This window comes from Zonotrichia leucophrys, unplaced genomic scaffold (assembly GCF_028769735.1).
Source record: "Zonotrichia leucophrys gambelii isolate GWCS_2022_RI unplaced genomic scaffold, RI_Zleu_2.0 Scaffold_93_176943, whole genome shotgun sequence".
In the NCBI taxonomy this organism is placed as follows: domain Eukaryota; kingdom Metazoa; phylum Chordata; class Aves; order Passeriformes; family Passerellidae; genus Zonotrichia; species Zonotrichia leucophrys.
In genome coordinates this window covers 53,717-68,671 of record NW_026992298.1, presented here as the reverse complement: position 1 = coordinate 68,671, position 14,955 = coordinate 53,717, and the positions used below count along the sequence as shown (strand labels likewise).

Genomic DNA, 14,955 nt, shown 5'->3' with positions numbered 1-14,955 from the left:
AGGCAGAAGGCTGCTCTGAAATGGAAAATGTAAATCCCCTCCCTTCAAATGATTCTCATTAAGAAATTCAAATGCTCTCAGGGAAAGATATGGGGATAGGACTGAACCCGCAGAACCGGGCAGCTTTTGCTGATGGTCTGAGCCCTTCCTAAGATCCTGTCGGGCTGTCTTAGACACCTGGGGCCAGGCATTCCTTCAGAGCTGGGCCACTTTGGCTGGGCTGGGGGCGGCCCCAGGACAAAACCAGTCATTATCATGGAGCAGAGACCCGTGAAAGCGCCCAAGCTGGCCTGGGGGGAAGAGGAGGAAGAAGGCCCTGGAACTGCCCCAGCACATCAAACCAAAGCGGTGGTGCCGTTTGAGCTGCCGCAGGAGGGTGAGTGGGATAAAATGGGGTGGGATGGAATGGTGCCAAGTTGGCTGCGGCCCACAGGGTTGGTGCCCGCAGCCAGCTTGGCGCCATCCCATCCCATCCCATCCCATCCCACCCAATCCCATGGACAGGATGGAAGAGGGGCCGGGCAGACACCCTGCAGGGGCCGTGCTCCATCCCCTGGGCCATCCCGGGGCTCTCCCTGCCTGGGCAGCGCAGGGCTGGGCTGTGTTCTCTGGCCTCTCCCGCAGCCCCTCACTTCTGGCTGCGCTCGCTCTTTGCCAGGTGCAGCCCTGCAACGCACACAAGAGCAGGACCCCGCCCGTGGCCTCTTCCGCAGCACAGCGCAGGTACCTGCAGCCATCCCCACCTGGGCTGGGCCTGCTGGCACCGCGCTTGGAGCATTCCCTGCAACATCCCTGGCTTCTTGCCCTTCTCCTACAGCTGGTCTGCCAATTCATCAAGAAAATTCGGGCGGAAGAGACCAGCACCATGGGCACTGGGCTTAGAGCATATTCCCACATCTTCCAAACCAAGACCACTGCTTGCGGTGTCACTGGGCCTCATGAAAACAAAGACCTGTTTTGATACTATGGGGGCTCATGGAACCAAGGGACAATTGTGGTGCTGCAGGGCACCAAGGAGGTCTGGTTGGCTTGGCCTGACTGGTCCAGCTGACCTTGCATGTTGAAGGTTGCTTCTCATCTGCCCTTAAAACTCTGGAGTTCCGTGCTTTCCTTCCTGTGGGAAAGAACTCTCCTTTTCCTCCAGGTGTTCATGGCCAAAATTAGGATTTTACCTCTATATTTGATTAAATCCAAAGATTCTTTCTATATAAAACCTGCCAGAACAGACTCCTCTGGATGGCCTTGGCATCTTGGGGGCCACCTCTCATCTGCCTTCAAAACACTGGAGGGATGTACTTTTCTTTCCATTGAAAAAAACATCTTTCGATGCAGTCGTCTCTTGCCAAAACTGGGAATCTGCCTCCAAAATTCCTTATATCCAAGGATAGGTCCCAGACAAAAGCTGCCAGGACTGTCTAGGTTCCCTTGGCTTCCTGAGGGCCAGCTCTCACCTGCCTGTGAAATACTTGGGCTCTGTACTTTCCTTCCTATGGAAAAGAACTGTCCTTCTTGTCCAGGTGCTCATGAAAAAAACTAGGATTTGGCATCCCAAACTCTGTCTATCCAAGGATTGCTCCCAGACAAAAACTCTGAAGACAAACAGGTCTGGCTGGCCTTGGCCTCCTTGAGGCTGCCTCTGATCGGCCTTCAAAACTCTGGGGCTCTGTGGTTTCCTTCCTGTAGAAAAGAACCGTCCTTCTTGTCCAGGCACCTCAGTGCATCATGGCCTCAAGCACACGAGCACTGTAAAGGGACAGAGGAGCTCTGTGCTCAGTGGGGTGGAGACTGAGGACAGCAGAGGAGAGCCCTGGGAGGGATTGAAGGGAGGTTTCAGAGATGGTGGATCTTTTTAATATAATAGTAAAAAGGGAGAAAAATGGAAAAACTTAATGTAAATTGCCACTGAGGAGATCAGGACTGGACAGAAGGACAAAGGAATTTCCCTTCCAGGGCAGGGCTGTGGTGCAGAACATCCCCCAGAATGAGCTTTGAGCAGCCCAAGGCTTTGTGTAGGCAGGCAGAGGCAGGCAGGAGGCAGAGCTGGCAGCAAAGGAAGGGCCCAGCCAGGTGGGGCAGCCAGGGGATGCCGACAGCCTGCAGGGACAGAGGTGCAGGGCAGGGACACCGTGGGACAGCCTGGGCTTACAGGGCACAGGGATGGGCAGCAGCTGCAAGACAGCCCTGCCAGAGCCACCTTGGGCAGCACTTTGGCCATGGCTGCTGGGCCTGGGCCTGAGGCAGGAGCAGGAGACAAGTGACCCTTGCAGGGCTGGGGCCTCATTGCCTCCTTGTCCCTGCTCAGCAGCCTGGCAGGGGCCGCCCCATGCTCCTGCCCTTGCCATTGCACATCCCCACATGCCAGTGCCCATCCCGGGAAGAGCCCTGAGCAAGGAGGGAGGGACAGGATCTGCCTGGCCAGGGGCTGGGGCTCAGGCCTTGGCCCTTGGCATTCCTCAAACACATCCAGGTGTGCTCAGCACCAGAGACACCTTTGCCTTGTTTGTCCCCAGCTGTCATCACTGCCTCCAGTGTTCTGCTCTAACTGGAACTTGGGGACACTTTCTCAGTTGTGTTCCTCAGTGGGAACCATTAAAACTTCAGGAAACTTCAGACTTTTAATTTGAGTTTGAGTTCTTGAGAAGTTTTTTGAGCACTCTCTCAGGGACTGAGTCTGATGTAAGCAACACGAAATCCCCAAGAGGCTCATTTAAGTCCTTGTGCTGTGTCTGTGCTGCTGAGCTTTAAAGGAACAGCTCTTCCCAGCACCAGCTGCCAGCTCCTCTCCCAGCCCAGCAGGGCTGAGGGCTCTGCCTGCAGGCACTGAGGGGACAGGAGCCAGGCAGAGACAGGCTGAAGGCAATCGGATTGGGAAGACATTGAGCTGAGACTTCACTTGGGGAAAGATCTTCACAGCCCTGTGCATGGTGAGTGTGTGGGTGCAGGGCAATGTCCCCTGTGCTCCTGGAGGGATCTCCTGAAGCCAGCACACCCCACAGCCTGGGGGATGTGTTAGGAGGACTCTCCCAGTTTCTCTGTGGCACAGGAGGAGCAGGAGGAGGATGTGCTGCAGAGCGGGGATGCCCTGGGCACCGTCAGAGGGACAGGGCAGGACGGCTCCTGCTGCCAGGGACGGCTGCAGGGGCTGAAGCTGGGGCTACAGCCAGGGCTGCCCAGGGCAGTCCTGCAGAGCAGCTCCTGCAGCCCTCGGGGCTCTTGGGCAGCCCAGGGCATGTGCCACCTGCCAGGGGCAGCTCTCAGCCTGCCTGGCAGCTCCGCATGGACGCTGCAGGGGAGAAGTTGGAGGTGGAAGGAGCCACCCTCATCAGGGCAGATTCCTCCTGCTCTGGAGATGGTGCTGCATGGCCAGGGCTGCTCTCAGCTTTCTCCCAAAGGGAAGGGAAAGGGGCGTTCAGCTTTGGCTGTGTCACTGACACTCCTGCACTGTCACCCTGGGCATCAGCAGATGGGCTTCACATCTCCCTCAGAAAGTGCCTCCTCAGCCTCCCTCCCTACAGACAGCAGCAGCAGCACCTTGGCTTGCAGCATCTCTGTTGTCTGCCCTGCCCTTAGGGCCCTGCTGCCAGGGAGATGCCGCTGGGCAGTGCCCTGTGCTGGGAGGAGACTGCAGGGCAGAGCTGAGCCCCCAGGGCTGGGCTGGGCTCTGGCAGCACTGGCAGGGACAAGGCTTGGGTAAAGAGAAACTGCTCCCAGTAGGCACAACTCCAGGCAGCAGAGAGCCAGACCAACCCTTGGCATCCCTCCCTGTCCAGCTGCGTCGGGAAAGAGAGAAGGGCTTAGAGAAATTGACTTTTAAACTGGAGTCTTTTAAAACTCGATTTATTTTTCAAGCTCAGTTTATGTTGGATCACCCTGAACTACAGGGAGGTAAAATCGGCAAAGTGCACCTGTGTGGGGACCAGCAGGTCTGACTGCAATGGGGCTGAGGGAGCCTTGTTTTCCCTGTAGGCTTCCCCAGGGTTCAGGCTGAGAGCAGTGCTTAAGATGAATCAGTAACTCAGGAGCATAAACCCAAGCTCAAGAGTAAACATATTGAGTGAAGTTTCCCCACAGGCAGAGAAGTAGTTTTGAGGGAATTCCTAAAAAAACCCTATAGGGTTGATTCCAAGAGCTTGGTCTCAGCTTTTCAATGTCTTGTTTCTACAGTCCACAGTGCCCAGAGTTAGGAATGTCAAACAGCAGCTCCATCAGGCACTTCCTCCTGCTGGCATTGGCAGACACGTGGCAGCTGCAGCTCCTGCACTTCTGCCTCTTGCTGGGCATCTCCCTGGCTGCCCTCCTGGGCAACGGCCTCATCATCAGCGCCATAGCCTGCGGCCACCACCTGCACACGCCCATGTTCTTCTTCCTGCTCAACCTGGCCCTCAGCGACCTGGGCTCCATCTGCACCACTGTCCCCAAAGCCATGCACAATTCCCTCTGGGACACCAGGGACATCTCCTACACTGGATGTGCTGCACAGGTGTTTTTCTTTATCTTCTTCATTTCAGCAGAGTTTTCCCTCCTGACCGTCATGTGCTACGACCGCTACGTGTCCATCTGCAAACCCCTGCACTACAGGACCCTCCTGGGCAGCAGAGCTTGTGCCCACATGGCAGCAGCTGCCTGGGCCAGTGGCTTTCTCAACGCTCTGCTGAACACAGCAAATACATTTTCCCTGCCCCTGTGCCATGGCAACGCCCTGGGCCAGTTCTTCTGTGAAATCCCCCAGCTCCTCAAACTCTCCTGCTCACACTCCTACCTAAGGAACATTGGGTCCATGGTGTTTTCCATCTCTTTAGCATTGTGTTGTTTTGTGTTCATGGTTTTCTCCTATGTGCAGATCTTCAGGGCTGTGCTGAGGATCCCCTCTGAGCAGGGACGGCACAAAGCCTTTTCCACCTGCCTCCCTCACCTGGCTGTGCTCTCCCTGTTCCTCAGCACTGCCACATTTGCTCACCTGAAACCGCCCTCCATGTCCTCCCCATCCCTGGATCTGGCCCTGTCAGTTCTGTACTCGGTGGTGCCTCCAGCCCTGAACCCCCTCATCTACAGCCTGAGGAACCAGGAGCTCAAGGCTGCAGTGTGGAGACTGATGACGGTATGGTTTCAGGAACATTAAACTGCTGGAAAATTTCTGTAACTCACTTATATTAAAAAACATCTTTCACAATTCTGGTTTCTTTGGTTGTGGTTTTTTCTTTTTTCCCTTTGTATTAGTTTTTTCACATTGTCCACAAAGGAATATCACGCTTTAAACCATTTCTCATTTTTTTTCTTTCCACCTTCCCTGTTCCCACAGACTCCGTCAATGGGGGCTGCACTCTTGCTGCCTTTAAAAGAAATATAGGATCTCTCACAGCAAAGATTCCTGCAGAGATGCCCTTTTGTTGCCTTCTCTGGAGCTGCAGCAGCAATGTCTGTGTGCAGAGCTGGGGGCAGATCAGTGCTGGCCCAGCAGCTGTGCCCAGCAGCAGCAGCACTTGGTGTTGCCAGTGCTGCTGCCGTGGCCCTGCCCCGCTGCCCTGGTGGCCCTGGTGTTGCTGCAGGGCCTGAGTGCTCTCGGGGCCGGGCACAGCCCTGGGGGTGGCAGTGCCGGGGCTGCAGCAGGGACAGGCCATGGGCACTGCTGGGGCAGCGCTGACGCCTCAGGCCAGGCCCTGGGGGCTCCAGGCTCCTTGCCCAGGCTCAATAACACACCCAGGCCAACACTCAGTACAGAAAAGCCCGGTGAGCAGCCCCAGGCTGGCCGTGGGCAGGCTGGGGGCAAACAGCATGGCTGGGGCTCTGCAAGGGCCCTGGGGCAGACGGGAAGGAGCAGCAGAGCAGGGGCTGATCCATCCCCAGTGCTCTGCACAGCCCAGGGCAGCGTCCCAGAGCGTCCTCATGGAGCTGCCAACAACATCCCCCCTCTGCAGCCCTGGCCTCTCCCCCAGCTCACACAGGTGCCCCATCCTTGCAGGCACAGACACGGCAGCACTGGCTCAGCAGCCCCTGTTTGCATTGTACAGAGCAGGGGGAGCACCCCCATGCTGTTTCTGTGGGGACATGAACCTGAGGGAGCACAAATGCCATCAGCCCCTGGGGCCAGCAAGGGCTGGAGAACTTGAACATCTACCAGGGCCCTCACCCACTCCTCACAGCACTTGTGCTCCAGACCTCTCACCAGCCTTGTTGCCCTTCTCTGGACACACTCCAGCCCCTCCATGTCCTTCCTAAACAGGGGGGCCCAGAACTGGACACAGCACTAAAGGTGCTGCCCAACCAGTGCTGAGCACAGGGGAAGAATCACTGCCCTTCTCCTGCTGGCCACACCATTCCTGATCCAGGCCAGGAGCCATTGGCCTTCTTGCCCACCTGGGCACTCTGCTGCCTCATGTCCAGCCTGCTGTCCATCAGTCCCTGCAGGTCCCTTTCTGCCTGGCTGCTCTCCAGCCACTCTGTCCCCAGCCTGTAGTGCTGCAGGGGTTGTTGTGGCCAGAGTGCAGGACCCAGCACTTGGTCTTGTTAAACCTCACCTTGTTTGGTTTGGGCCCTGGATCCAGCCTGTCCGGGGCCCTGTGCAGAGCCATCCTACCCTCCAGCAGATTAAACTCACACCCAACTTTGTGTCAGCACGGTTCCCCAGAGTGCCCCAATGGTCTCCATGGTTCCATGGGGCCTTCCAGTGTCACAATGTCCCTTTGCTTCCATAGGACCCCTTGGTGTCACAAAGTCCCTTGGATCTTTGGCCCTGAAGTGTCACAATGGCCCTTGGTCCCCCCAGGCCCTGAAGTGTCACAGTGGATCCTTGGTTCCATGAATCATAGAATCACAGAATTTCTAGGTTGGAAGAGACCTTTAAGATCATCGAGTCCAACCCATGTTCTAACACTTAAACTAGAGCATGGCATCAAGTGCCACATCCAGTCTTCCCTTAAACACATGGAGGGATGGTGACTCCACCACCTCCCTGGGTAGATGATTCCAGTATTATTGCTCTTTCTGTGAAAAATTTCCTCCTTAATTCTAGCCTGTATCTCTCTTGGCGCAACTTGAGACTGTGTCCTCTTGTTCTGTCTGTTGTTGCCCAGAGAAAGAGACCGACCCCCAGCTCACCACAGCCACCCTTCAGAAAGTAAAAGAGGGTGATAAGGTCACCTCTGAGTCTCCTTTTCTCCAGGCTGAACAACCCCAGCTCCCTCAGTCGTTATTCATACGGCTTGTGCTCCAAGCCCCTCACCAGCCTCGTTGCTCTCCTTTGGACACGCTCAAGCATCTCAACATCCCTCCTAAACTGAGGGGCCCAGAACTGGATGAAATACTCAAGTGTGGCCTCACCAGTGCCGAGTACAGGGGAAGAATGACCTCCCTACTCCCACTGGCCACACTGTTCCTGATACTGGCCAGGATGCCATTGGCCTTCTTGGCCACCATGGCACTCTGCTGGCTTATGTTCAGCCGACTGTCAACCAGCACCCCCAGGTCCCTTTCCTCCTGAGCACTGTCCAGCCACACCGTCCCCAGCCTATAACGTTGCAGGGGGTTATTGTGGCCAAAGTGCAGGACTCGGCACTTGGACTTATTGAACTTCATCCCATTAGATTTTGCCCATACATCCAACCGTTCCAAATCCCTCTGCAAAGCCCTCCCTCCCTCTAACAGATCAACACACGCTCCCAGCTTAGTGTCATCTGCAAATTTGCTAATAAAGGACTCTAAACCCTCATCCATGTCATCAATAAAAATATTAAACAGAACTGGTCCCAGCACAGATCCCTGAGGGACACCACTGGTGACTGGACACCAGCTGGATGCAGCACCAATCACCATCACTCTCTGGGCCTGACTATGCAGCCAGTTCCTAACCCAGCAAAGAGTGCTCCTGTCCAAGCCACGGGCTGCCAGCTTGTCTAGGAGTATGCTGTGGGAGACAGTGTCAAAAGCCTTGCTGAAATCCAAGTAAACAACATCTGAAGCCTTCCCTGCATCCACTAGGCGGGTTACCTGGTCATAAAAGGTGACCAGGTTGGTTAAACATGACCTACCCCTCCTAAACCCATGCTAGCTGGGTCTGATACCCTGGCCATCTTGTAAATTCTGTGTGATGGCACTTAATATAAAGTGTCCCATTATTTTGCCAGGTACTGAGGTCAGGCTGACTGGTCTATAATTACCAGGATCTTCCTTTGCACCTTTTTTGTGAATGGGTATCACATTGGCCAGCTTCCAGTCATCCAGAACCTCACCAGTGAGCCAGGACTGTTGGTAAGTGATGGAGAGTGGCTTTGCAAGCTCATTTGCCAGCTCTCTCATTACCCTGGGGTGGATCCCGTCTGGTCCCATAGATTTATGAAAATCCAAGCATATCAGTAGTTCTATGACTGCCTCCTCTTGGATAATGGGGGACCATTCTGCTCCCTGACACCATCAACCAGCCCAGGCAGGCAGGTGTCTTGAGGGCAAGTCATCTTCCCACTAAAATCTGAGGCAAAGTAGGCATTAAGCTCTTCTGCCTCCTCCTCATCTGCAGATACTAAGTTCCCTCCTTTGCCCAATAAAGAACAAAGGCTGGTCTTGCCCTTCCTTGTAGCATAAATGTATATGCTAAGACATTTTTTATTATCCTTTACAGAAATCGCCATTCTAGATTCAAACTGAGCTTTGGCCTGCCTAATTTTTTGTCTGCATGCTCTAGCAGCCTTCTTGAACACTCCCTTAGAGACATGACCCTCTTTCCAATGCTGATACATCCACATTTCCCCAGCACAGGCACTCCTGTGTGCACACAGACACAAAGAGTCAGTGCCAGGCACCTGTGAGAAATTCCCCTGAGGGCAGGAAATGCTCACTGTGGATGCTTTGGCATCTCCCCAGCAAAGGGCAAAGTGTTGAGCCTGGAGGAGTGGGGGGATCGGCCCAGGCTCCATCGTTGTTCAGGATCCCCGAGTGCAGAAAACGGGAGAGTTCCCGGCTGGGAGAGGCCCCACTCAGAGGGAGTCGCTGGTCCAGGAGAGCTCCAAGGGCTCCTTTTGGAGCGCTGTTTGCAGGGTCCCAAGAGAGGGGCTTCAGTCCCAGCAATGGCTCATCCTGGCTGCACTTGGCACCAACAGCTTTCTTTGGCAGTGTGAGAACAGGGATGTTGTGCCGCTGAGGGAACAGAAACAGCTCCCAGGGCTGCTGCTAAAGGAACCAGGAGCTGGTTGGGCACCAGCAGTGGCTGGAGCAGACAGTGTTTGTGATGAGCTGCAGAGGAGCTGAGCCCAGGGGCTGTTGGCCAAGGCCGAGGCCCAAGGAGCATTTCTCAGCTGGCAGGGCTGCCTGAGAAGGGGAGGGGGGAATGCAGCAGCACAGGGCCCATGGAACCAAGGGACCATTGTGACTCTGTGTGGCCCTGTGAGACCAAGGGGTCGTGGTGACTCTGTGAAGCCTCATGGAATCATGGAGAGCACTGTGACATTGCTCAGCCTCATGGAACCAAGGGGACTGTACTGACACTGTGTGGCTCCATGGAATGTAGGGATCATTGTGACACTGAGAGGCCCCATCAAACCAAGGGGCCATTGTGACACTGCAAGACCCCATGGAGCCAAAGATCCATTGTGACATTGCAAGACCTCATAGAACCTAATGGAGAGACCATTTGGGCACTGCAGAGCCTCATGGAACCAAGGTCACACAATCATTGAAACTCATAGAATCATTGGGACACTGTGAGGCCCTATGGAATAAGGAAAGCATTGTGACACTCTGGAGCCTCATGGAACCAGTGAGACCATTGTGACCCTGGGGATCCTCACAGAACCAAGAAGACCATTGTGATACTGTGGGGCCTTGTGAAACCAAGAGGCCTTTGTGACACTGCAGGGCTGCGTGGAACCAAAGGTCCAGGGTGATATTGCAAGGCCCCATGACATCAGTGGTCCATTGTGACACTGGGCAACCAAAGGAGACCATCGTGACACTGCAGGGCTGCATAGAACAGAGGGGCCATGGTGACATTGTGGAACTCCATTGAACCAAGGGTTCATTGTGACACTAAAGGCTTCATGGAACCAAAGCTTCACGGTGACACAGAGTGGCCTCCTGTTATCAATTGTCCCATGTGACACTGTGCAGCCAAAGGGAGACCATTGTGACACCACAAACCCCCAGGATCCAAAGGTCCATTGCAAGCTGCTTGGAACAGAGGAGTCACATGTCATTGTGGGGCCTGGGGAACTGTTGGGATCATTAGCTTATCAGAGTGACCCCGAGAAAAGTTTGAAAGTCTCTTTTCCCAGCCCGGCACTTGAAGAAGGAGTCAGGGCTCTTCATTTCTTGGTCTCAAGGTTGTTTATTTTATCTTATCTATTAAAAATTTTCTAGTGTCCTGCCGAGGTCAGCTCACAAAGAGAGTCCGAGGCATTCTGCCTGCCCACAGAGCGGTGTTATGTCTTTATACAAAAACTATGTATACAATGTTTACAATTACTTTCCAAAGCCTATCACCTATGTTAGACAGTGAGCTTCTACTCTAAACCAATCTGTAAGTGCCAAGACCACAGCAGAAGATGGAAGCCAAGAAGAAGGAGAAAGGCTGGACACACTTAGTTCCCTCCATCTTGCCTCCTGAACCCCGATACCAAAAATGCAAAAATCTACTTTTCCACCGTATGATAACTTCGCTAATATTCTATTTAAACTGTTGTGGCTTGCTGATCTTCGTACAAGGTTGGTAATTTGCTCCACGGGTCATAATCAAAACCACAGGGGCATTTTGGGCTCTGTGCCAGGGTCTCTGAGACCCCTGACAGGGGTCTTGGCTGCTCAGGACAGCCAGAGGGATGTCCTGGGTCCGGACAGGGAACCACAGAGACCATTGTGACACTGCAGGGACTCATGGAATCATTGGGACCATTGTGACACTGTGGGGCCTTATGGAACCAAGGGGCTAGAGTGACACTGCTGGACACTGTGGAATCAAGGCACCATTATGATACTATGGAGCACCATAAAGCCAAGGGAACACAGAAAAGGTCTGGCTAGTTTTTCCTCCCATGGACTGCCTGACTGGTCCAACTGATCTTGGCATGTTGAGTCGCTTTCATTGCTGTGAATACTGGACTCTGTCTTTCCTTCGACGGAATGAAGCCCAACGGCCTTTCAATCAGCATTGCACCTAGTATCTTGCTACTGCAAAACATAATTTGTTTTCGTGGTACCTATAGGCATTATGATCAAATGCTTAGCAGCGCACAAACTGAAAATCAATCCTAAATAGTCTATCCATCCCACGTAGCTACTCACGCGACCTAACCTGGGCCATATCCCATATCACCGGCGGTGGTCTCATTAGTACAAGGGGTTCGCCCCCATCCCATTCAGGAATGCTGTGATGCTGTATGCAGTTATCATTAATCCGAAAGCATCCTGGTAATTCTTCTGTTGAAGTTGGTAAGCAGGCAAAGGTAAGAGAGATAGGGATAGGGAATTGACAAGCTAAGCATGTTCAAGCCACAATGTCAAACTGACCCTAGGAGCCTTGCAAGCATGGACCAGCAAGTACACGGGAATTGACCTATAGGATAGGAGTCAAAGGTTTAAAGAGAAGACTCATCAAAAACCTTGGCAGCGATGAAGCACGGAAGGACCACCAAGATAATCTCAAAATAGATGTCTCCGCCCAGCTCCCCTACACCATGCCTCTTATGAATATGCATGCAAAGACATGATTATGTTGTGATATGATGCAACCTGCACCAAAATGTATAAAAGCTGCTCTGTTATGAGATATTAGAAATCCCTTTGTGATTTCTCCGACGCGTCGCAATAAAATACCTCTTCTATGCTGATTACTTAGTCTCTTAGGCAATTATCTCGCCTTTGGGCAATTCGGCATCAGAAAAGATCTCTCCTTCTTCTCCAGCATCCATGGCTGAATTGAGATTTCACTCCAACTTCCTTTATCCAGGATGTTCCAAGGAATATTGCAGACAATTTTTCTGGCAGTGTTTCGCAAGGGTCACCTATCATCTTTCCCCAAAACACTGGGGAAGGCTCCGTGTTTTCCTTTCTATGGGAAAGAATTGTGCTGCTTCTCCAGGTGTCCATGGGTGAGATTGGTGCTCCACCTCCACAACTCCCTAGATCCAAAGACTGCTCCCCGACAAAATCTGCCATTCCTGACAAGTCTGGCTGGCCTTGGCCTAGTGAGCCTTTCAGCTGCTTTCAAACACTGGGTCACTGTGCTTTCCTTCTTATGGAACTGTCCTTCTCAGCCAGGTGCTCATGGCCAGAATTGGGGTTCCCCCTCTAACATTGCCTGTTGTGAAAGACTGGAGGAGATTGTTGGATCAAAACTTTTCATGTGTGGGGGAGGAAGGGGCAGCTCCAGGCCCTGCCCTGGAACCCCAGTCCCCCCAGAGCCTCTACCCCAGCCCAGCAGTGGCTGCCAGTCCCTGGCACAGCACAGGCAATGCTCCACAGCCACCTCTGCAGCCCCAGCCCAGCTCCTGAGGGACCAAATGAGCCCAAGTCCCACCTGGGGGAAGGGCCCAGGAAGACCAAGGGGTATTTGAGGCTGACCACAAGGCAAGCAGACATCTTGACCCTGGGTCCTGTTGGAATTTCCATCTGAACACTGGAATCCAGGGCTTTGTAGCTCTGTGTGTGCTTCTCTAAATCTTTTCTGTCTTTCTGTCTTTCCATGTCTTCTTATTTTTCTTTGCTCCTACAGATTTTGAGTAACATGAAACTGAACAGGCTTAGAGTTTGTGAAGTCAAATGGGCCAAGTCAATGCTCTGAGATGTGGATTTGTTGATTGAATGTCTGTTGTAGTTTGACATGAGAAGAGTTTTAAAAAGTAATACAAAAATTTTGTGTAACTGACAATCTGTTAACCCACAAAGATACTGAACATGCTTCTTTTAAACACATATGTTAAAGATGAAAAAACCCAGGAACCTCCTCTTTCTTTTCCAGTCAACAAAGAAGCAGCGGCCCCCATCTCAACCAAACCAAACCAAACCAAACCAAACCAAACCAAACCAAACCAAACCAAACCAAACCAAACCAAACCAAACCAAACCAAACCAAACCAAACCAAACCAAACCAAGCAACCCTGCCATGGTCTGAGCCCCTTCCTCCCTCCCCAGGCCGCCCCCTCCCCATCGGCCCCATTCTAACCAAACCAAACCCCAACAACTACCAAACAGGAAAATAAAAGTGACTACAAAACCCCAACCAGAACAAAGCTAGCCACATCTATTAAAATCATGCTGTCAATCCCCTCCCCGCAACACAATTCAATCTAAAAACCCCTACAACCTACAACCCACACAAGATAACCCTTCAAGTAAAATTAAACACAAAAAAACCCAGAAACCAATCATAAAACCAATCCTAACACAACCCAACCACAACTTCCACCAAAAGTTATCAGTGGGTCAGGTGTAAATCCTTTCAATACTTTAATCCTCCCTCAATTAAAAAAAAAAAAATATATATATATAATAAACCCCAAAAAAAGTCAGTAAAAAGTTAAATCCCTCCCCCAATAAAGAAGAAAAATACCTTAATCTTAAAACTAAAATCTTCTTATAAACTATATAGAAAAAACTCTTTTTCTTTATAACACATAAAACTATAAAAAAATTCAAATTAATCAAAATATTTCAAATTAATCAAAGAAAAACCTGCATGTTAAATAAATAAATGTTAAAATAACTGTAATTTTACAAAAAGTTTAAACAGGGGGAAAAAGCTGTAATCCAGTATCCCCAAGAGAAGATCTCTATGGTCAGAGATAAAAATAATTTTTAAAGAAAATAATAAAAACTTTTAGTTTTAAACACCTCATCTTTAAAACAATACCCCTTAAGTTGACATGACCCATCAACAAGCTGTAAAAAAGCCTGTAGCAATAAAAAAACATCACAATAACAAAGATCCCCAGACAACTGTTATTCATGACAAAACTATGAACAAAAACAACATATTTTATCCTCTTGTAAAAAAATATCCATAAACTTAACAAGAAAAACTTCTCCCCACAGTAAGCTAAAAAAGTCGATTCTAGAAATAGTGAACTGACTAGAAATGCTTAGTTTAGTTTCTTTACATTTTCAGTAAAATGAAAAAGATGTAAAGAAAAAAAAGTATTCGAAAAAAATTTTTTTAATTCTTACTACCTTTTATTTAATTTTACTTTTAATAAATTTTTATTATACCCTTTTAAAATTTTAAGCCTACTGTACCTTTCTTGTAATCCTATCTCACAAGATAAATACATAAATAATTAACCAGCACTAAAACACAACATACTCATCAGTACATTAATTAAGAAATCTCAAGATTAGAAAGATCTATACTTAAGAAACCAAAACCACTACAGTGTCATAAAAAACATTTTGCCAAATTATACCTGAATTTCCAAAGTTGCCAATAAAGGCTGTTTTGTTGTTTTGAGTTCCTGAGAATCTCCAGTTCGTGTATCTCTAGGGAGTCCAACTCACAGTACACAAGCAATTGTAATTCTTTTAAAATGTCTCCTTGAGAGAGTTGTTTGGCATTTAGGGGTCAGGGCTTGTGTGTCCTGCTTGGCCCAGCCCAGGCAGGGCTTTCCCAGCCACATTCCACACTCCATTGCCCAGCTGGAGCCGCTGGTGCCTCTGAGTTGTGCTGCCCCAGCCCCAGGGACGCTCTCCTTGTCTGCCCATTCCCCCACGGTCTCTGGGCAGGGATGGCCTCAGTGGGGGCTGCTGACATCCTCAGCACCTTGGAGGCTGCTGCTGGATTTTCCTGCTGCAGAAGCTTGTTCAGTCTGCAGCTCTTCAGTGCAGGAAATCAGTGTCCCAGGGCTCATTAACACTCAGAACACCTTATCAAGCCAAGCCTCTGGAAATAATTTGATTTCCGTTTCCAAATAATTTGTAGTTAAGTAGATCTCAGTAGTGTATTCAAAGTGAATCCATGATATTTTAAAAGGCAGTAAGAA

The 14,955-nt window shown here is 50.9% G+C and overlaps 1 protein-coding gene across 1 annotated transcript; it reads left to right on the top strand.

The window, feature by feature from the left end:
* Positions 1 to 255: 255 nt before the first annotated feature.
* LOC135460711 (olfactory receptor 14J1-like) lies at positions 256 to 5,119 on the top strand. The gene is made up of 3 exons (XM_064737629.1): positions 256 to 376; positions 625 to 658; positions 4,387 to 5,119. Exons 1-3 carry the CDS (start codon positions 256 to 258, stop codon positions 5,117 to 5,119), a joined length of 888 nt encoding a protein of 295 aa, XP_064593699.1.
* The last annotated feature ends 9,836 nt before the right edge of the window (positions 5,120 to 14,955 follow it).